This window comes from Eleutherodactylus coqui, chromosome 7 (genome assembly GCF_035609145.1).
Source record: "Eleutherodactylus coqui strain aEleCoq1 chromosome 7, aEleCoq1.hap1, whole genome shotgun sequence".
NCBI classification, from domain to species: Eukaryota; Metazoa; Chordata; class Amphibia; order Anura; family Eleutherodactylidae; genus Eleutherodactylus; species Eleutherodactylus coqui.
This window is the reverse complement of record NC_089843.1, coordinates 154,628,279-154,650,950: the sequence shown is the minus strand read 5'-3', so window position 1 is coordinate 154,650,950 and position 22,672 is coordinate 154,628,279. Positions and strand designations below refer to the sequence as shown.

Genomic DNA, 22,672 nt, shown 5'->3' with positions numbered 1-22,672 from the left:
TGCAGCTGGGAGTGTGCACTTTCAGCCCATATTATATATAAAATTGTATTTCTGAACATGTTTTTGTAAACAGCTAAAATAACAAAACTTGTGTCACTGACCAAATATTTCTGGCCCTAACTGTACTTACCTCTTCCTGCTACTGCTATCTGCTATGTCCTGTGCAGGTGCTCGGTCCTCTGCTCCACTTTGTGTTTACAGTAGGAGATCCGCCCAGTTAATGGGACATCATAAGAACTGCAGCCAATAACAGAGCTCAGTGATTGATTGATCACCGAGCTGAACTTTTGCACCCAGGCCCCTGAGCCTTTAGTTATGAGCAACACAGACATATTTTCTTTTAGACATATTTCATAAGAGTGGTGTGCTGGACTACTTTTCTGTGGCTCACCCTGTAGATGCCATGGTGATGATGAGTGAGTGTGAGTAGCAAGTAGTTACATAATGCTTCCACATGAGGCAGATTTGTTTTGATAACTAACCACACCACATCAGGCTAAGATATATACACACACACATATATATATATATATATATATATATATATATATATATATATATATATATATATATATATATATATTATATATATATATATATATATATATATATATATATATATATATATATATTGTAGACATGTGCCAGGCAAAGTACTGATCAGAGAGATTGAGTGTGAGCTGGCTCTGTCAATGCTGGATGCATAGCTGTGATTGGTACATCCAGTGCTGGCTGTGATCGGCGGAGCCAGCTGACACTCAGCGGTACTCAGCCAATCAGAGCAATCTTTTGCTGGAGGCAGGGGATTTCAATCCCCATCACTAGCAAAACATCTTCTGATTGCTTGACAAGTGACGGAGCTCCGAAGAGCAGCGGCAGGGACCAGACAGCGGCAGCTAGGTGAGTATTGATTTTTTTTTCAGCATTGCATGAAATGCTGAAAAACACTATGTTTCTGCAAACGCCTGAGTGAGGGAGGCCTTACACTGACATAGTTTCCTTAGACCAGCATATAAAATATTGGTCTATGTAAATATGCCCCACATCGAGCCTTTCTTCATTGCTTGTTTAGTAATATGTCTGAAAGAATTTCAATGAGCCAATACAAAGAGTATCTAAGGGTGGTTTCATAGCTGCACTTGGTTTTCCACTTTCCTGCTCCGATCGGGAAGCAGGAGAGGGGAATCCTCATGGCTGAACGGCTCCGTCTCAGGGTGGAAGCAAACAGCATGGAACGCACACCATTGACTATGCTGGGATCCGTTCAGTTGCTGCTCAGCTGTCCGACTTTTAGCCGGAAGAAAAAGTGCAGCATGCAATGGGTTTTTTTCCAGTATTTTCAGCCGGATCTGCAGTGGAACCAACGAAGATGTGAAACCAGCCTAATGTTTTATCTTCCATCGGAGAATACATCACAAAACCTAAGCTCCCACCAGATGCCTGCTACTCTGAAAACTCCGACAGTAAACACTCCATATTTGTTTATGGTCCTTACATGTATGAGTTCACATTGGTAGGAAGAGAGGGCACATTCTTGACATGAAATGACACATACCCTAAATTGTTCCAGCTATTTCACCAGGGCCCAGTTCTCATGCCAGATATTATTCTATGGAGCTGTATATGAACAATTAGGCCATCTCATCTAAATTAACATTGTGAAGCACATCATGTCTAAAAGAGATTCTGTACACAGAAAAGCTAAGCTCAGTTCAAGCAGGGAAATGATCTTGCATGAGGAACATACCAGCTACTACATCAAAAATACATGCTAAGATGAATGATTGTCTTGAAAGACTGGCTTGTGGTATGGAAAGAGAAAGAGCATCTGTTGATCAAGCATGTGGCAACCCATTGGTAAAGTAAAGTCCCCTGGTGCAAGCACCAAGTCGTGACCGACTCCTAGGGTGACTGTCACATTGTGATGTTTTCTTGGCAGACCGTTTTTGTGGGGTGGTTTGCCATTGTCTTTCCCAGTCATCTTTTACCCCCCAGCAAGCTGGGTACTCCTTTTACCGACCTCGGAAGGCTGAGTCAACCTTGAGCCAGCTACCTGAACCATCATGATAAATCAGATCCAGGAACCCTTTCTGTGACACAGACCACCCATTTGTGGTTCATTATGGAGACAAGAGCAGGCCAAAAGGAAGACTTGCTCTAATTAGTATGGCAAGAAGATCAGAAGCAATGTCAGCAAATATTATTTTACTGAAAGACTAGTGGATGTTAGGAGCAAACCTCCAGCAGAGAAATTGTTGGAAAATCAACAGTAAGTGAATTCAAAGGGGTTGTCTGTGTCCTAACTATTGATGACCTATCCTCATGATAGGGGACTGCTACTCGGGACCTTTGGCAACCAGCTGTTTAACTGGGCTGCAGTCAGCGTCTACAGAGCTGGAAGCTTGCAGCTCCATACAAACTGTAGCGGCCCAGATTGGTATTGCAGACAGCGCTCCCATTGAATTCAGTGAGAACAGTGACTACAATACCAACCCAAGTCAGGTGTACAGCACTGTCACTGATGGGGTGTATGATTATGGATTTTCTAAACTGGAGAACTACTTATACTACCCTAGAACTTTACAAGTTTGCTAATTAAACCCTAAACCACCCTAGTCATCCAGAATATCCTAATAGCAGCTACTTTACTAGACTACTTAAAGGGGTTCTGTCATAAAAAAAAAATCAATACTTACCTATTCCTGCCCTATCAGTATTTTTACCACATCTTCTCCTCACTGATCTTCTCCTGGCTCCTGCAGTCGCCCGGGTCATGTCACTTCCAGATGGCCATTTCTTCTTCTTCCTGTGACGAAGCGTCCATTCTCGGCAGTCGTTTTCCTGCAGGGCAATGTATGCTATGTCACTAGTGATGTAGCATTCACTGCCTAGCAGGGAATGCCGACTCCTATGTCGGGCTATTGCTGAGGCTGCACATGTGCACTGTTTCGCAACAATATATAAACACTCGCGGCGAGACAGCACGCATGTGCAGTCTTGGCAATAGCCCATCATTCCCTGCTAGGCAGTGAATGCTACATCACCAGTGATGTAACATACATTGACCTGCCGGAAGGAGACTGCCAAGAATGGACGCTCCAAAACAGGAGGAAGAGGATCCGGCTGGCTGGAGGTGAGGTGACCGGGGGAACTGCAGGAGCCAGGAGAAGATTGTCGAGGAGAAGATGCGCTAAGAAGACTGCCTGGGGAGGAATAGGTAATTATTGATATTTTTTTCTAATGACAAAACCCCTTTAAGAGGTTATTTGCCTATATCCACTACTATTGTAAAACAACAATTAAAAAAAAGATGGATCCATAAATAACAGCCTATAGTTGCCATTCACTCATGTCCCCTTGGGCAGCTACTGCCTTGAAGTGGGGTTCAGTCTGTAAAGTTGGTGGGCAGTCTAGGCAGCCATGAGCCTGTGCCTACATTGTAATCTGCCACTGTCGATGATGTATCCTGAAGATAGGTCACTCATCACTATTATAAGCTTAGATAATGCCTTTAAGTCTACTATGATTGAGGGCATACATATTATATAAGAAAGGGTCCTAATACGGCACCCTTAGAAGCCTAATGGGCCACACTGTACCTCCATATGTATCTGATTTCATATCGAATTAAGTATGAAAAACCATCAAGCCTTGTTTCATTGGATGCCATATTAATATCTATGTAATACGGTACTGTATAAAGGCCTCATATATGACACGCTACTCCATCCAGTAAAAACAAAAACATGAAAAAGTTCAGGGATTGAATATTTGTATAGGAGCTGTATAAAAGTAATTGAATGCACCAGAGTAACACATGAATGCACTGCATGAACCTGTTCTTATGGCTCCTTCACACGAGTAAACGTGCATTTGCGCGCGCCTCAGCGCAACCTTTTTGCACACTGAATGAAGTACTTTTATGTGTGTATTGGCATATTTTACTGTACTTTTTCCGCCTGTAAGACATGTTCATTTGCGTGCAGCAAACAAGATGCACCGCTTGAAATAGCTAATTGAGTCTAATGAGTTCCAGATGTGTTCATCTCACCGCGGAATTACGCAGCGTATCATGTACCTCCTTGCGTATTGCGTGCATATGCGTACCCAACATTGGCTTCGATGGGGGCCTTTTCTCCACAAATGCGCAGAAATCAATGGGTTCTATTCTCTGGGGATTGAGCGTGTAAATTTAACGTGCACAAATACGCCCATGTGTAGTAGCCCTGAGTGAGGATTATGGCAGTCCTTGGTTGGAATAGCTCATTTGTTATCAGGCTGATCAGCTCCTTAGGTGAATGACATACAGCAGTGAGCTCAGAAGAAAGTAATACAGCTCCCTCGATAATGCACTATTTAGTATACATATACTGGAATGTGCCTTCTAAATAAATCATATTACTAGATTTTCAAATTAGGGTAATTGGTGTATACAGTTAGTACATACTGAAAGCCACAAAATATAGTCAGGTGCATCTAGCCAAATTAAAAAAAAAATTGTGTTGAGTATATACAATAACATTTCTGTAATCCAACATCATACCTAATAAATGCCAGGATATCACATATTTCATATCTGACATGGAAAATTATAAAAAAATGTGTACTTTGCTGTAAACAAGTGCTGGATCATAAGGCTTTCTGGATGCCATATTGATGGAAGTTTCTTGCAATGTAGTTACACCTTAAGGGCTTTTTCACACGGGCATAAGTGCAACTTAGCTTGCTGCTATGGAGCATAGTTGCGCATAAACAGTGTAAAAAAAAATATTTTTTTTTACCTGTCTCCCTGTCTTGAAAAAAACAAAAGCAGGAAGATAGATCCTGCACTAAAGGTATGTCTGTGTAGGGGATCAAACCTGGGACCTCCTGCGCTTTAGTCAGTGGCTCTCCTTATTGAGCCATCCAGCCTTGGACAGTTCCCCTATGTGTGTCTAGTTCCTGCCTACTGTCCTGGCCTCGCCCTGCCACTAATTGGGACTTCTTATAATGCCTGAACCTGCCTCAGATCTAGCCTGTGATTATTGTGCTCCAAGCCTTGATCAAGCTTCATTTTTACCTGCTCCTCTGCTATCAAACTGAGACTTCCTAATACCGACTTCTGGCTTTGTTTCTGGCAATGCTGCCCATCTTCTCCGTTTGTACCGCAACACGAGAGCTCCTAAGGCTGGTTTCACACGGGTGATAAAATCAGGTTGTGAGATGCACAAATCATGCACAAATATGAACCTCAATCATTTGAATTGGGGTCATACACATGAGCAATGTTTTCCCATATGGCACTGCGAGAAACACATTGCAGTATATTCTGTTTTTCTGCGAGGTCGACCATTGTTTTCAAGCAGCGGCTTATTGAAAGCAATGGGAGAACTCTGCAATCCTCTGTGACAGAAGCTGCAAGCGATTTCTGCATCCCCTCAGGTAATCCCTTCAGTCACGGCGGGGGTGAAACGATTCCCAGTGAGGATGAAGGAATCCCCTGCCGCTGATCTCACAGAGGATCGCAGCATTCTCCCATTGATTTTAATTGGGCCGCCACTGCTGTCACCCCACTAAAAGCAATGGGACGAAGGGATTTCCCCCTATGATCAGCTATTTTCACATGAAAACACTTTGTATCAACGGGGCTTTTACATAGTGGAAAGAGCGATATTGGGCTGCGAATCACGGCCCAAAATCGCCCTTGCCCATGTGAAATTAGCCTAATACTGACCTTTGACTTCCCTTCTGACAACGCTACCCGCCTCCTCCATTTTTACCGTGACACGAGACCTCCCGTTGCTGACCCCTGGCTCTTCACTGACTAATCTCCAGACCTGTGGCTGCTACAACTGAGGCTCCAACCCAGTGCCTGAAACCGCTACAGTCTGAAATGCGTTGCACTCTATTGGATGTCCTGTTTGTTCCGATCTATTAAACCTATCCACTTCTGCCATTTGATGTACCATCATAGGGGTTTCTTTTTCATCATCAGATGCCCCTCTCCTCAGTGCAATTTGATGTTGTAAAAGTACTTACTATCTTATCAGTGCGGCTCTTTTTTACTTATTACACTATTTTCTATTTTTCTGAAATTGCATCGTTGGAGTTTGGACTTTCCTTGATGCTCTCTGGTTCTATGGATGCTCTTTGGACATAAGAAGTGTTGCAATATTTCTGGCTTACCAGGACTACAGGTGGGGCAGCTCCCCTTTTCCCCGAGCTAGCTGTCCACACCAGATGAGTCCTTCCTGAATCTTTGGTGCTGATTTATATGTCATATTCTCAGGGCACTGACCTCCTGATTTGCCCTTTGTCTTTTCCCTTGTTTTCACTATCGAGATTCACGCGTGTTAATACTACATGCGGGAAAAGATAGGACTTGCCCTATCTTTTTCACACATAGTTTTTCTATGTGCAAGAACGATAGGGTAGGACCTAACTCCCCGCTTTTTTAACTAGTCAAAAAAATAGTCAAAAAAACCCAAACACTGGTTCATGTGCGCTAATACGCTCCATAGCGCTGAGCACATTACCACATGCTCTTGTCTGTTTAAGCCCTCAAGCAATAAAAACATAATACTGCTAAACGGAGTGTGGAGTATGTTACAGCAACTGTAGGCAATGTTAGCAGTGCATTATGATTGGTAAAATGAGACCCAGTCCTGTGATTTTAAAACTTAGTCTGAAAAGGGGTGTTGAACATGAGAAGAATGCCTATGTCACTAGTCCCTCAGTCGCTTTCTGCCAGAGCAAGAGGGGCATCATCTCTCCTTAAGGAAGTGAGGGAGGAGACTTATAGGGCCAACCATGCTCCTCTGGGACATATATGCAAATAGGGAATATAGAACAATACTTCTGCAGTGCCACCTATTGGATGGCAATATTCCTGCAAATCAATGTCCGACCCTTTATGCAGGTCTGTAGAGCAATGATTGGGAATTGAAAACCAAACCAGAATTCATACACAGACAGCTGTTTCGGGGCTTTTGCCCCTCATCAGTGTGCAAAAAATGGAACTTGTAAAGTAATGCCACAAAATAGTGTAAGTTGTCTGAGGTCCACAAAGGAGGGAGAAAGCTACAGTCAAAATGAGAGAAAAGACTTAAAAGGCTGGTGGTGGTGACAAAACGGATCCCCTTAGTTTCTAGAGATGAGCGAGTATACTCGCTAAGGCACATTACTTGAGCGGGTAGTGCCTTAGCCGAGTATCTCCCCGCTCGTCTCTAAAGATTCGGGGGCCGGCACAGGTGACAGGTGAATTGCAGTGGGGAGCAGGGGGAAGCGGGGGGGAAGAGAGGGAGAGAGAGATCTCCCCTCCGTTCCTCCCCGCTCTCCCCCGCCGCTCCCCGCCCGCCCCCGAATCTTTAGAGACGAGCGGGGAGATACTCGGCTAAGGCACTACTCGCTCGAGTAATGTGCCTTAGCGAGTATACTCGCTCATCTCTAGTTTTAACCCTTTGGGACTCACCAATAGTTTGTATAATCACCAGCTGAACTAACAAAGGAGTTTATCCCCGAAACGCGTTTTTACATGCTGGCCCCATTTATTTAATAAAAGAAGACTTATTTTTAACACCTTCAGTCAATTTCAATATTGTCCTGCTTAGAGAGTTGCGCCACCAATGCCAGCCTTTTTAGTCTTTTCTCTTGTTCATCTACGCCCACTTAGGTGGTACGTCATCTGGTCAGACGGCACCTCTACCACAGGAATCTTCTTTCCATTTTTACTACTGCGTCACATAGAATCATCTTTCCATCAAACACGACCGTACGGGTTTTGCTCCACCCTCCTCCTTGTCTTCCTTTTTCCTCACCTACATTCACAATGAGGTATATTTGGTACAATCATAAAACGTAGAGGATAGAGGACAACGTTTCACTTCTTGAGTGGCTCTACTAATGCATCGCTCTGTGAGGTCCTGAAGCCTGATGTGTACTACGTCCTTAATCTGGGATCCCGCAGGTGTTAATGGTGCTATTGGTAGGAATTAACATTAGCACTTATGTCAAATTTCAAGGCTGCCAGCAAAAAGGGTTTGGAAAAGTCTTACCATAGCGGAAAGGGAGCGCCGAGGATCCGCTTGAGGAAGCAGTCTTCTAGCATATCAGTTGATGTGAAGGGCAGCTCTCCCTGAGATGAATTATGTACGTTTAAGGTTTAACCCCTTACATGGTGATCTTAGGCTTGTGTTTAGCTGCTCGATCATGGAAATTTATTTCCTAAAGGTCTTGTTGCGCAGCACGTGTGCCGATGTTACTTCCTGAGGCCGTTTAGGACTCTGTAATGAGAGATGTAACAGGATGGGTGGGTTTTACAAGTTTCAGCACTTAGTGGCCTCATCTATGAACTTGTGTTTGTCACTTTGTGGTGGTGCTGTTGTTTTTCCTATGGTAGGTACTTCCACTTCATAGTAATAGCACTTGCAGTTGACTAGGACAGATCTAGAAGATTAGACATTTTATAAACTGTCTTGCAGCTAAAGTGTCATCCTAAGACCATGGCAAATTTAAAGTCACTGAGCTCTTCAGTATGACCCATACGACTACCAATACTGATTTATGTAGATTACATAGCTGTGTGCAAGATTTTATGCATCTGTTTGCAGTGTGTGGGGTGAAAACCTGAACTTAATAATAAGTATGGGGCTTGTAAACCCCGCCTCCAGCAAGCGATTGCTCTAATTGGTTCTCAAGCACCGCGGCTCAGCCAATCACTGCATCGCTCGATGAACCAATCACAGCCATTGCACATTTTGCAAAGTGGACGTATGTACACACTATCTACACATGCTGTTGTGCATGGAAGAATGAAAGTTAGTTGACTTTCATTGCTTCCATTCACCAGGTATCACACATGCGTAATACACAGTGAAAAAACGCCCATGGACATTAGCCCTTAGGGCTCATCCATATGGGTGTTTGAGTACAGCGCTGTGAGTCTTACAGCATTGCTGTCATTGTAGCCCTACCTTGTGTGGCAGAGATCGTGTTCAACTGCGTATGTGCAGTGTGTTTTGGGTTTTCTTTAATCTTTTGCAATCCAATTTTGGATTTAGGGTTTCCTAGGGGGCTTTCTCTTTCTATCATTATACAATGGCGTCATCTGCTGGCTAGAGCCAGTACTGCCATATGGGACATGCTGGAAAGGCCCCCGACAACAGAGTAGTCAGTAATATACAGTAAGAATACCCTGCCGGATGTCTTCCAACATCAAAGCTGTACAGCCTTCAATCAGAATGTCTTCAGATGTCAGACAGTGGATTGGAAAGAGTTAATTCCCTGCTCTGTTTAGATTAGCGATGCATATGGAAACGCTGCCCGTACACAATGTATTGCCTATGGATAGTGTATCATACACAGCCCATACAAGTGTATAGAGCTCACACTGCATATCTATGCAGAGAAATAGAGCTTCCTGCAATGTATTGCTCTTGCGTATCTACACGCATTCTATTGACTTTCATTGACTCTATTTACCGCGTATCACGTGTGTGTGTGCAACACACGCATAATACGTGGTGAAAACATGCACTCTAACATGTTATAAAAGTCAGCTTAAGTTGTCTCTATTGTATATACTGTTATTATGCTGTCTCCAATGTATGTGTGTATGTGTATATATATATATATATATATATATATATATATTTATTTTATTTTTTTTGAGAGGGGGAACTAAAAATGTCTTGAGGCTTGTCTTCTGGATCTTTTAGGTTGGGTTCAAACGGGGTGGAATTGCAGCGGAATGTCTGTGCGGACCCTCCACACATAAATCCTGCGTGCATTTTTAAAACTGAGACGGAGCAGCAGAGTAGACGAAAAATCTCATTCTGATGCCGCAGATATGCCGCACGGAAACTGACACGTGGCGTGGAATTCAAATCCACGACATGTTAATTTTGGAGTTGTGGACTCTTTTCTCTCTATGGAGAGAGATTTCCGCAATCGAAAAGAGGCTGAAAAGCTGCTTCAAAACCCGCGCCAAAAGACGATTATGATTTTGCCGCCACAAAATTGCACCTTTGCTCCCACGATTTTTCAGCGTCAGTGATGCCTTTTCTTGAGAACACTCTTGCATCACATCGTTGCCGCCTGCAATAAAATCTCGAATTCTTTTTATCGTCAATTAAACTTTCTAATGCTAAAAACACATTGCATCGCACGAAAATCGCAAGTTCATGCAATGCCATGCGACAAACAGTAAGGCTCCATAGGGAAACATAGGAGATAAAAAATAGCACATCGCAGAAATATAGAGCATGCCACGATTTTTTTCCTCGCAAGATAGCATCAGTGAAAACATAGCTGATGTGAAGGAAACCATTGAAAAGTATAGGTTTTACAAAGATGCATTTTCTCGCGCTTTGCCAGAAAATCGCGCGATTTAGATGAAATCGTATGAAATTGGCCTGAAGGGTCATTTAAAAAAACAGTCATGTAGCTAAAAGTGATGTACAAGAAGCAGTCGTGAAGTGGAGGGAGTTGGAAGGGAGTAGCCAAGCTGAACTTTTTTTTTACCCGGGGCCCATGAGCCTTTAGCTACACCCCTGTTTAGGTCAATGCAAAATGTGAGTTTTTCCTTTTTCAAAAACTCACAAAAAGATTTCTAGCATTCTGTTTTTGCTTTATCATTATGGGGTGTTGAATGCAAAGTGATGGGGAAAAAAACTTGAATTTGTTTTACAATTTGCACAAGACCGCAACATAACAAAATGTAAAAAAAAAAAGGGAAAAAGTCTGAAGACTTTCCGGACGTACTATATATTCACTTGTTATAATATGACGTCCACGCAGACGTATCTTATCCCACAACAATGACATTTTCAGTAATGAATAACTGATATATTTATCTGCAAATTGCAATTTCATGTTTTTGTATTTCTCTACATTTAATTTGGCTGCCAGCGATCAGTCGAAGTTGACTGTGACTCGCACGGTATGAAAGGTTGGGGACCTCTGATCTAGGGGTTGGCCATTGCTTCATTATCAACATGTTGTAAACATCATTGTTCCATATCATGGACATTTAAGGTCCTTATGTTATTTTCTGCGGGTTCTAATCCCTCAGACTGTACTGAGTGACATGATTAGTGCGTAAGATACCGGTCCCTGTTGTGGTAATATAACTGAGTACGAAACACATTGTTTGTACTTGGACATATTTTCTGTATTAGTATGTCCTGAAGCTCCGGCTTAACATTCATGTCCCCTGGTCTCTTCCTGCTCGGCATACTAATGCCCTGCTCTGTCTCATCAGGGTCTTTCTCATGCCTTCAGATAAGTGTAAAATGTGTGTTTGTCTACAGCGCCATTGAGAGCTGCCAAGGCTTGGAGATTGTTCATTATTCTCACTTGTTCCTCTAACGCATTATGCGTTAAGGTAACATAAAGGGGCTTTTCATTCCTGTTTCGGGCAGTTCATTCTTCTATTCACAGCCGCCTGACGCGATGCTGCAGAGTGCCTTTGTATTTTGTTAAGCTACTTTTTTTTTCAGGACACGGCCTCTATAATACCACAGTTGCTGGGATACCAGGGGCACTAAAATGTCATGGTGCGTCATGCTTAATTGAAAACTATGCCGAATTTATGGAGATTCTTGAGCATTATGACTGTAGTATCCAGTCTTCATATTTTGATGTTATACAAATGATTCATTACTGCAAAAACAGGAACGTAAGTCGGGTTGGAAATATTCCAGAGTTTAGCTAGATATATATGTGTACCAAGAAATAGTGTTAGCCCATGTGAAACGATGACATTACATGCAGGTGGTTACTGCATTGGGGTATAGTTTAAAGAAATGTCAATGAGACTGATGTTGCATTCTTGGCTTCTTGTGTTTATGATGCAGTATAAGGGCTCGGTCACACGGGCGTTTTTTGGTCTGATCTGCAGACGCGCTTGCGATCTGCAGATCTATAGACCCAATGCATCCCAATGGGAGCAGGCACATGTCCGTTTTTTATGCAGATGTGCGATAAATTATAGGACACAACGATTCGCAGAATGCGCCTATCTGCGTTCTGCGAATCGTTGTATTCTATATATGCGCTCAATGGGGCCGGCGGCAGCAGCGCCGACCCCATTGAGAACATATACTAAAGATCGTTCTCCTCTGCCACAGCTGTAACAGCTGTGGCAGAGAAGAATGATGTTCGCCCATTGAATTCAATGGAGCCGGCAATACAGCCAGCTCCATTGAAAGCAATGGGCTGCCGGCAAGCGCTGGATGAATTTTCGGGGAAGGGCTTAAAATATAAGCCCTTCCCTGAAAACCATCCTGAAAATGTGTAAAAATAAAAAAAAAACAGTATGCTCACCTTTTTCCTGCAGCCGGAGTTCAGCTCTCAGCTATTGAATGACAGCTGAGAGCTGCCTCTGATTGGTCCCTGCGCTCAGCAGGGACCAATGAATTCATGAATGGGTGAGTGAGAGCTGCCTCTGATTGGTGAGGGCTGTGACCAATCAGAGGCAGCCCATTCAGCAGGCGGGGATTTTAAATCCCCGCCTGCTGAATACTACAGAGAGCAGTTCAAAAGAACTGCCGGCCGGCCGCGGCTGAACTCCGGCTGCAGGGAAAAGGTGAGTATACTTTTTTTTTTTTACACATTTTCAGGATGGTTTTCAGGGAAGGGCTTATATTTAAGCCCTTCCCCGAAAATTCATCCAGCGCTTGCCGGCAGCCCATTGCTTTCAATGGAGCCGGCTGTATTGCCGCCTCCATTGAATTCAATGGGCGAACATCGTTCTTCTCTGCCCCAGCTGTGGCACAGCTGTTGCAGAGGATAGCGGGCAGCGCCGGGCCGTTTAGCTGAAAACGCTGCTAGGTGCAGATTTTTCAGCGAATCGTCGGCCCTGGTCACGCGATTTGCGGATGCGCATCCGTTATGCGATCTGCAAATCGCGGGAAAAAACGCCCGTGTGACTTAGGCCTAAGACCGGTCTCACACAGGCATATTGTTATTGCATGTCACATGTCCAACACGTGATGCCGACAGCCCATTGATTTCTATTGGGCCGCTCACACCTGCGTTTTTTTTACATGCGTATTACTCATGCGAAAAAATCATGGCATGTCCTATATTGGCGCGTATAATGCACACATAAGTGCCAAGTTAGTGTACGGGCATTGGTGTCTTGCAGCAAGTATGCATGTCATTGCATTAATGCTGCATGTGCGCGTGCAACTACTTATGGCCATGTGAGCCCCACATGGGTGTATGCACAACTATGCTTGCCGCTACGGAGCGTAATTGTGCGTGAACGGGGTTTTTTTTTATCTGGGAGGTTCAAACTTTGCACCATAGCATACAACTTTGAAAAAGACAGCGGGAAGACAGGGTCCTGCCCTATACTTCCCACATGTAGTATTAACGTCCTAGCAAAGTCCTATCTTTTCACACCCATACTATTAACCCCTTCCAATCCACAGTCTGACGTCTTCCTACATTCTGATTGAAGCTTGTACAGCTCCAATGTCAGGAGACGTCCGAGAAGGGTATTCTTACCATCTATTGCCAGCCACTCCGCTGTCAGAGCCTCTCTGGCCCACACACATTGGCTTTAACCAGCAGGTGGCACCGTTGTATAACAGCAAAAAGAGAAAGCCTTCTAGGAAACCCTGAATCCAAAATTGGATTGGAAAGGGTTTAATCGACGAGAATACCGCTAATGAAAATGAAACCATTGAAATCAGGGGTTTAGTTTCATCCCGTTAAGCGGTTGTGGTTATCACGGCCACATAATGGGACTAAATCATGCCCATGTGAAGAAGCCCTACTGCAGAAACTTGATCAGTGTTGATTGCTCCGATTTTCAGGTTTCTGCTGACAGATGGCTCTTGGGGTCCCCGATTTTAAATGATCTTTCTCTAATGCAGCTTATAGAAAGAAGTAATTTGTTGCAGAAAACAACATCAAGGAAAATGGACAAAGAAATGTATCTAGATACTCAACTGCAGTGGTGGCCATACAGGAAGACCACATGATTGCTACACCGCCGGTGTGAAGAGGCGTCCATTGCAAAACTCCTACTCCGACTTCCTATCACAACATCATAGCATTGGCCTTTACCCACCACTCAAGGGTGCTCTCATATTTTAACAGTTACCGTTGAATTCCATAGTAGTTGTACGAATACGACTGTAGTGACCCCCTAGGTGCCTTTAGACAGCGAGAATTTTAGGCCAGCTTCACATATATGCAATTGTGCGCTCCTAAGCACTGCGTTTCAGCAGAATAAACTATGCTTGTTGTTCACGCATAAGCGTTTTTTACTGTACTTTTTGCCCCTACAAGGCATGTTCATTTGCACACGACAAACAAACGCACCAATTAAAATGGTTAATTAGTTACAGGTGGTTGCTTTTCCAACACAATTACATATTGTGCATGCATTTGCGTATCCCCCCATTGACTTCTATGGGGACCCTTGGTGCACAAATAGAGCATTATCTATTTTTTTTTGCATTATCAAAATGAGCAAAATATGGAAATGTGAGGAACGCTCTGAAATCAATGGGTTCTATTCTCTGCGAATTGGGCGCAAATTTATGCACACAAATACACCGGTGTGAAAGCAGCCTTATTTTTTTATATTATGAGTTATGAGGGTCTGAGGATTTTACAATTGTATTCAAATTTGATAAAATGACAAAAATTAAAAATGTGAGTGAATCGACTGATCTTGATTGTGACTTATTTGTGTCCCTGTTGCCTGTAGCAACAAACCCATGCCATATATAAAATATACATTATGGGTGAAGACAGTCCTTATGATGTCATTTTCTTGTGATGATGTGGGCACTTCATCCATAAATTTGAGCTCTGTGCACACTGTTTTCTCATAGTCATCTTTTCATGTGCAGACAACGTATAAAGACCAGGGTCATGGGTGAGATGAACATGTGATATACGTAAAAGGGTTAACCCAACATTTACCTTTATCACTTATCCATAGGATAGGAGCACTCCATTCATCTTCAATGGCGCTGCCAGAGATAGTCGAGCGCTTGCACTTGGCTATTTCCATCAACTTCATTGAAAAGATTGGAGGCGCACCGCGCATGCTTAGACACCGCTCCATTCCGTCTTCATGCCACTACTGGGGGTTCTGTGAGTCCGCAGTGAGGATTAGAGGGGACACAGGACTCCCAATCTTGGGATCGATGGGGGTCTCAGCAGTGAGACACCACCAATCAGACATTTATCACCTATCCTAATACTCCTTTGATACTATAAAAGGTGGAATTAAAAAAAAAAAAAAACAACAAAGTATATAAAGTACAGTGTAGCAAAATGTACATATTCCAAAACTAGCTACATAGAGTTGTAAAAACACCTAAAATCTGTGTTGTTTGATAACGATTATTCACTACAATAGGACCAAGCAATGAATTGTCTAGCTGATGCAAAGTATATTTTCAGGATTGAATATGGGCAGTATGTTAATCCCATATCACTACAATAGTACTGACCACCTGCAGAATATACAGAATAGATGGTGACTGGCACTGACACTTGCATGTGCCTGAGTATGCTTACAATGGTAAGAAAAAATATATACATGGAATGCAGAGACAGAATACATCAATGCAGAGAATGCCTCGTATGAGTTACCGTCTGCCTTGGCATTTAATGTTAGCAGTGCAGTTAAGCCTATGGATACTGTGGTTCTAGATCTGGTCTTCCCCAGAAGGAATGGACTGGTTCAGCATATATTTGCAATTTACGTAAGCAATGTCTACATTTTTAGCATATTCTCACACTACGTTGTTCAGTGTACACAATCTGCAACACAGAAGCCTTTAAAGTAGGGAGTTGCTCCACCGACAGCTGCAATACTTGTTCCGTGAAAACTGGCCATTGCTGGTTGTTTAGCCTTTTTAGCATTAAACACTGTTTTTTTCTTAAGTGCAGTAGACTTTGCTTTTCAATTCCAGCTCCCTGTAATGCAGGTGGCTGCAGGCGCTGATATGTAGATACATAGTAAGCCAAGGCAATTTAGTCATTCTTCTGATGACGTGGTCTCAGAGTTTAGACCCTCCCCTTCCCCATCAGAATATTACAGCATATCTTAGTCAACATATACACCAGGAAAATGTCTTGCCGTACTGTGTACACCAACATGCCTATAGACTTTATAGAGTTATTCCCATCTAATTAATTAATGGAATAACCAAAAGAATACTCTCTTGGCATTTGTTTCACCATTAAAGGGTTATTCTCATCTTATAAAGTAATGGTACATTGCTAGGCTATATGGGGGGGAAGAGGCGTAACTTGAAGCTCCCGGGCCCCTATGCAAAATCTGTAACAGTGTCCCGAAATATAATGCTTTATTCATAGTAATATGCTTCCTACATGGAGAAAAGAGGCCTTAAAGGCAACTTAAGGCTCCTGGGCCTGGGTGCAACCGAATCCTCCGCATCCCCTATAATTACGACCCTGTTGGGTGGTTCAACCTGTGGGACCCAAGTGATGCAGAGAATGAAGCATGATATCACCTTTTAAAGAGAGTCTGTCATGTGAAATTAACCCTACTAACTCTTAGCACTGTCAGATCAGGACTCTGATGTGACGGGGCTTCATACCATGATTTCTTCTGGCAGGGCTTCCATCACGGAGAAAAATTTATTCTTCTACCTGTATGCAAACAAGCCTGAAACCGTCCAATGGGTGGGCTGCTTGGCTCAGATTCGTTCTGTGCTTCTGCTTTTGGTCTTCCTTAGCCCCTCCCTTGCTTAATTTGACAGCTCCCTTCAGGCGTATTTGCATACAGTGTGTAAGGGTTTAGAATAACGATTTCTCCATGATGGAAGCTCTGCCAGAAGAAATCATGGTATGATGCCCCACCACATCCGAGCACTGAACTGACACCGCTAAGAATTAGTAGGGTTAATTGCACATGACAGACTTCCTTTAAGCTTTCCCAGTACATTAGCGCACTCCCAACTGTGCAAAGAACTGCAATATGACCCCATTCCCTTGAATAGAGCAGTGCTACAGTTCCCTGCAAAGTAGGTGGTTGAGGCGCCGCTGTAGAGAGAATGCTAAATTAGCGATGTGGTCCCTTCATTTTCAAAATCAGTGGGTATTCCAGAAGTCAGACTTCCATGGATCATAAAGTGATGGCATATTCTAGTAGTATGCTTTAGCATGATAAGATGGGAAGATACCTATAACTGGGTCTAAAGTATTATCTTGCCCCTATATAATACAGTATACAGTAAAACCTCTTTGAGACGACCACCCAAAATGAAGAACATGGCAAATGTATATATATTATATGATGCTATTGAAAATCCATTGAAAGAGAAAATCTGATCTAGATAAAGGGGTGGTCTTCTCAAAGTGGGGCTCTTTTGGAAAGACTGAATAAAGTACATATCTATTATGAATGCTAAAATAAAATAAAGGATGTGACAAGAGATGAGCGAGTATACTCGCTAAGGGCAATTGCTCGATCGAGCATTGCCCTTAGCGAGTACCTGCCCGCTCGGAAGAAAAGATTCGGGTGCCGTCGGCGGGCGGGGAGCTGCATGGGAGAGCGTTGAGGAACAGAGGGGAGATCTCTCTCTCCCTCTCCCCCCCCCCACTCCCCCTGCTCACTGCCGCAACTCACCTGTCACCCGCGTCGGAACCTTTTCTCCCGAGCGGGGAGATACTCACTAAGGACAATGCTCGATCGAGCAATTGTCCTTAGCGAGTATGCTCGCTCATCTCTAGATGTGACCTTACATGCTCATTACTAAACCCATGGAGATGTTTTCGGCACATATTTTTAAAATTAATTTGTAATTTATTTTTTTTGTCCATCTATATTTTTCAGGTCCTGCACCTTTCCTGTTGTTCAGCCGTGGAAACGACATTCTCAGCATTGACACTGATGGTACTAACCTCAAGACAATAGTGGGTAGCGCAGGATTGTCAGTTTTGTTGGATTTTGACCATCAGGAACAGAGACTTTACTGGCTTGATCCTAATAGAGGTTTTATACAGAGGATATTTTTAAATAAAACTAAACGTGAGGTAAATTGTCATTCACCATGTCATTAACCTAAGAACAAAAATAATGAGAGCGTATAAGAATGTAAGAGAGCTTGCCACTTTACTCTCCAAATCATGCCTCACCGCTTTTGACTCAATCCGGTCTCACCTCATCCCCAACTTTACACTGTTTTCATCTTGGCCATAACCCATCTTTTAAACCCTTTCACTGCCCACTGGTATCTTTCCTTTGTCATTTAAAGGCGTTGTTTATAACAACATGAAGCCCATAATTATAGATTTTTTTTGTATTTACACTTATTAAAAAACATGTTTCTATCTCCAGATATTCCAGGACTAATGTTAGACTACCACCACTTGCTGTTTCTATTGAAGAGCCTTTCTCTGTATGGTCCATCTCAGTAAATGTTCTAAGGTCGGCACCCGTACTTAGGCTTGCTTCTATGCAACCCCTTAAACACACAACCATCACACTAATCCCCAAGACGCCATCCCTTGACCCGTCCTTTTTGTCCAGGTATCACCAATTTATTACTCCCATTTACCCCAAAACTCCTAGACCTGCATGTCCACATTCAGCTATTCTTCCACGTCACATTCAACTGACTGTTTGAACAGCTACAACTTTACTTCTGACCTCACCACTCTATGGAAACTGCCTTAACCTAAGTCACTAATGATCTACCAACTTCAAAAGCTCCAAGCATAACTTGCCCTTGTCCTCTGCTTTGACATAGTTGACCACTGCCTCCTGTTGCAAACTGTCTTTTCTCTTGGCATTATCCCTTGGCCCTCTCCTGGATCTCCTCATATCTCACGGACTCACATGTACTGTCTCCTACCCACATACCACCTCCTCGTCTCACTCTCTCTGTTGGTGCATTTCAAAGCTCTGTCCTTGCATCCCTACTCTTTTCCTTCTACACCTTTGGCCCATGACAGCTCATACAATCTCATAGGTTTCAGTACCACCTCCATGCTGATGACATTCAAATCGACCTCTTTGGCCCAGATGTTACCTCTCTGCTATTCAGAGTCTCTGTCTATCAGCTAGCCACTTTCTTCTTTTCCTGCTCGTAGAACTCAACATGGAGAAAACTAAACTTATCTTTTCCTCACCTCAAACAACCCCCACACCAGATCTATCAATCACAGTCAATGGCTCCACATTCTCTCCAGTCTCACAAGTCCGCTGGGTCATAGAAAATTTTTTCTTCTACCCTGTCCTTAAAACCATACAAAGTGCCATACTTGGTTACTTTGGGCCCACCAGAGGAAATTATTCAGAGGGCCTATCTTTCATTTCTACAGAATTAGTATTTTCCAGGTCAAGCCAACTTTTGATCTGATGCTGCATGTTTTGTCCTCCACCCTGTTAGAGCCCAGAAGTGTGCTAAGGTATATCTTACAGCTGCATATTATTAAGTGTATTATGTATATACGAGCAGCTTGGGGAAGCAACACATTACACACAGGTGGTAGTGAGATACATGATCCTTCGGACATGCGCAGTAATCTCTGGCCTATATAAAAATATACATTTCTGTGGTTTTAATTGCTAGTATGCATAGATAATAATGTTCATTATCATCTTAGCAACTGTTTTGTTATAGCTCATAATAAGATATAGCTCAGAATGGATATGAAAATAGATATAAAATATGAGACAGAACTCTAAAGCAATTGTTTGTTTGGATATTGCTTGCTCTATCAACCCCCAGGGCCATGGGTATATATAGAATTCATATATTTAATAATACAACATTTATAACACAGTTGGCTTAGATATAGCGGCTCAGCTCTAGTATACCTCTAAATCATGCAGTCACCACATAACGGATACTCTAAACAGATATAGTCATTGCAGTGCAGGTACATCCAGTGATCACAGGTGATGCCTTCTCTGATTAGTGACGCTGTTTGTTTTCTCTTCTCTATAAGGCCTTAGTCAGACGGGCGTTTTTTCGCGCGCTTTGCGGATCGCATGACGGATGCGCATCCGCAAATCGCGTGACCGGTGCCCGAAAATCGCCCGAAAATCTGCTCCTAGCCGCGTTTCATTACAAACGGGCTGGAGCTGTCCAGCACATTGCATTCAATGGAGCCGGCAATACAGCCGACTCCATTGAAAGCAATGCGCTGCGGGCGAGTGTGGGATGAATTGTCGGGAAGGGCTTAAATATATAAGCCCTTCCCTGCAATTCATCCAGAAAAGTGTTAAAATAAAAAATATATACATACTCACCTGCTCCTGGCAGCCGGAGTTCCGCGCAGCCGGCCTGCAGTGGGTGTGAAGGGGGTGTGAGTCAGACCTGCCCCCTGATTGGCTCAGCGCTGAGCTAATCATGGGGCAGGTCTGACTCACACCCCCTTCACACCCACTGCAGGCCGGCCGCGCGGGAGCAGGTGAGTATATATATACTTTTTATTTTAACACTTTTCTGGATGAATTGCAGGGAAGGGCTTATATATTTAAGCTCTTCCCGACAATTCATCCTGCGCGCGCCGGCAGCCCATTGCTTTCAATGGAGTCGGCTGTATTGCCGGCTCCATTGAATTCAATGGGCAAACATCGTTCTTCTGTAACAGCTGTGGCAGAGAAGAATGATTTGTCTTCTATATGTTCTCAATGGGGTTGGCGCTGCTGCCACCGGCCCCATTGAGCGCATATAGAGAAGAGAACAGGAATCGCAGATCGCAGATAGGTGCGATCTGCGATTTCTGTTCTATAATTTATCGGACGAGCGCATAAAAAGCGCTCATGTGTCCGATACCATTGCAAAGCAATGGTTTTAAAAAATCGCCGGACGCATGCGCATGCGCAAATCGCGCAACAAAACGCCCATCTGACTAAGGCCTAAGGGTTAAGACTGTCTCTGCACATTCTGCTCATTCTGCCGGTTATCCCCTCCTCTCAGTGCCTCGCCATGGTGCTAATACCCCACTCTGTGGCCCCATTAAGTACTAGTGCCCCCTCTCTGGCCCCACTTAATAATTGCGCTCTTTCTGTGGCCCCACTTAATAATAATGCCCCACCCAATGGCCCAATTTAGTTATAATGCCCCCTCTCTGTCCACACTTAGCTACAGTGCCCCCTTTGGGGCATTAATTACTTAGTGCCTTTTCTGCAGCCCCTCTTGGTAATAGTGTCCCTTCTGTAGTGCCTCCTAATAATAATTCTCCCTCTGTGACCCCTCTTAGTAACAGTGCTCCCTCTGTGGCCCCTCTTAGTAACAGTGCACCGTCTGTGGCGCTTTTTGACTAATAGTGTCCCTCTTTGGCCCTTCTTAGTTTTACAACTCCTTCTGTGGCCCCCTCTATTAACAGGACCCCTCTTAGTAATAGTGCCTCCTCTGTGGCCTCTTTTAGTAATAGCGCTCCTTTTGTAGCTTCTTTTTGTAATAGTGCCCACCCCTTTTGTGGCTACTCTTCATAATAGTGCCCCTTCTGTGGCCTATTTTGGTAATAGGGTCCCATTTTTTGACCCCTCTTGGTGTCACCTTATGTGGCCCCTCTTGGCAATAGTGCCCCTACTCCCAAAACTGTGGCTACCAGCAATAGAAGCAGTTCTTCACTCACACTGTACTACAGGCTGGCACCGCGCTGCTCTTTGCATACCATGAGTACTCTAAGTGCAGGAGATTATATTTATTGTACTAGTTTTCATCTTATGTAATGTTCTTAGACTCCAGTTTTTATATGTACTGGAATTAATGGTGCTTTAGAATAAGCAATAATAACTATTCATCATTCACCATTAACCATTATTTGCATCATGCAGATTAAAAGACATCAGCAAGACTAATATAGGTGTTCCCTTTTACTATTTTTTCACTAATCATGTAAAAGTAGTTGTAGATGAACAGTCATTGAATTCTGGCACTTCCATGTGTTACATAACTGCACATTCCTCCCAGCCTTTTTGGCATGTGTGAGATTGTTGCACTTGTCATGCAGATGATAATGATGGCTGGATGGTTTTCCTGGAAGAGATCAGGATAAAGCTATGCAAAAAGGTTGTTGCTATGCATGAATATCTGCTACGTATCTCTTTTATAGTAGCTTTAATCCTATTCTACATTTGCAAAAGACAAGAAATGGACTGAAGTGCTTGGATACATGATTTGCAGAATTTCTAAAATAAGATGATATAAAGCAATTAATTCATATAGAATAATTATGTTTCACTGTAAGTGTATGTTAAGTCTAAAGCAACATATGGTCTGTTATTGCTTAACCCTTTGCAATCCAATTTTAGAGTCAGGGTTTCCTAGGGGTCTTTCTCTTTCTGCCATTATACAATGGCTCCGTCTGCTGGCTATAGCCAGTACTGCGGTATGGGACATGCTGGAGAGGCCCCCGACAACAGAGCGGCCAGCAATCTACAGTAAGAATACCCTGCCAGATGTCTTCCAACATCAAAGCTGTAAAGTCTTCAATCAGAATGTCTTCAGACGTCAGACAGTGGATTTGAAAGGGTTAATGCAAACATACCAGAATGCACCCAACACATCCATATATTTGATGAGTCCATTTCAAATCCTGGTTCAGGATATGTAGTAGTTTGGTCCATTGTGTTCTTTGGTGCCTAATTGGGTTCAATGGTTTAGAGTAGCTTTCGGTGGCTTGAAGTCTAATTTCCTGTGGTGCAGTAAATTCATGTCTCCATCCTTGGTGTTTA

At 43.2% G+C, this 22,672-nt stretch overlaps 1 protein-coding gene across 1 annotated transcript in view; it reads left to right on the top strand.

The window, feature by feature from the left end:
- EGF (epidermal growth factor) overlaps positions 1 to 22,672 on the top strand; it is a 117,290-nt gene that overhangs the window by 10,722 nt on the left and 83,896 nt on the right. The window contains exon 2 of the mRNA XM_066573831.1: positions 17,813 to 18,012. Coding sequence (XP_066429928.1) covers positions 17,813 to 18,012 — 200 coding nt within the window. The remainder of the gene's footprint in view (positions 1 to 17,812; positions 18,013 to 22,672) is intronic.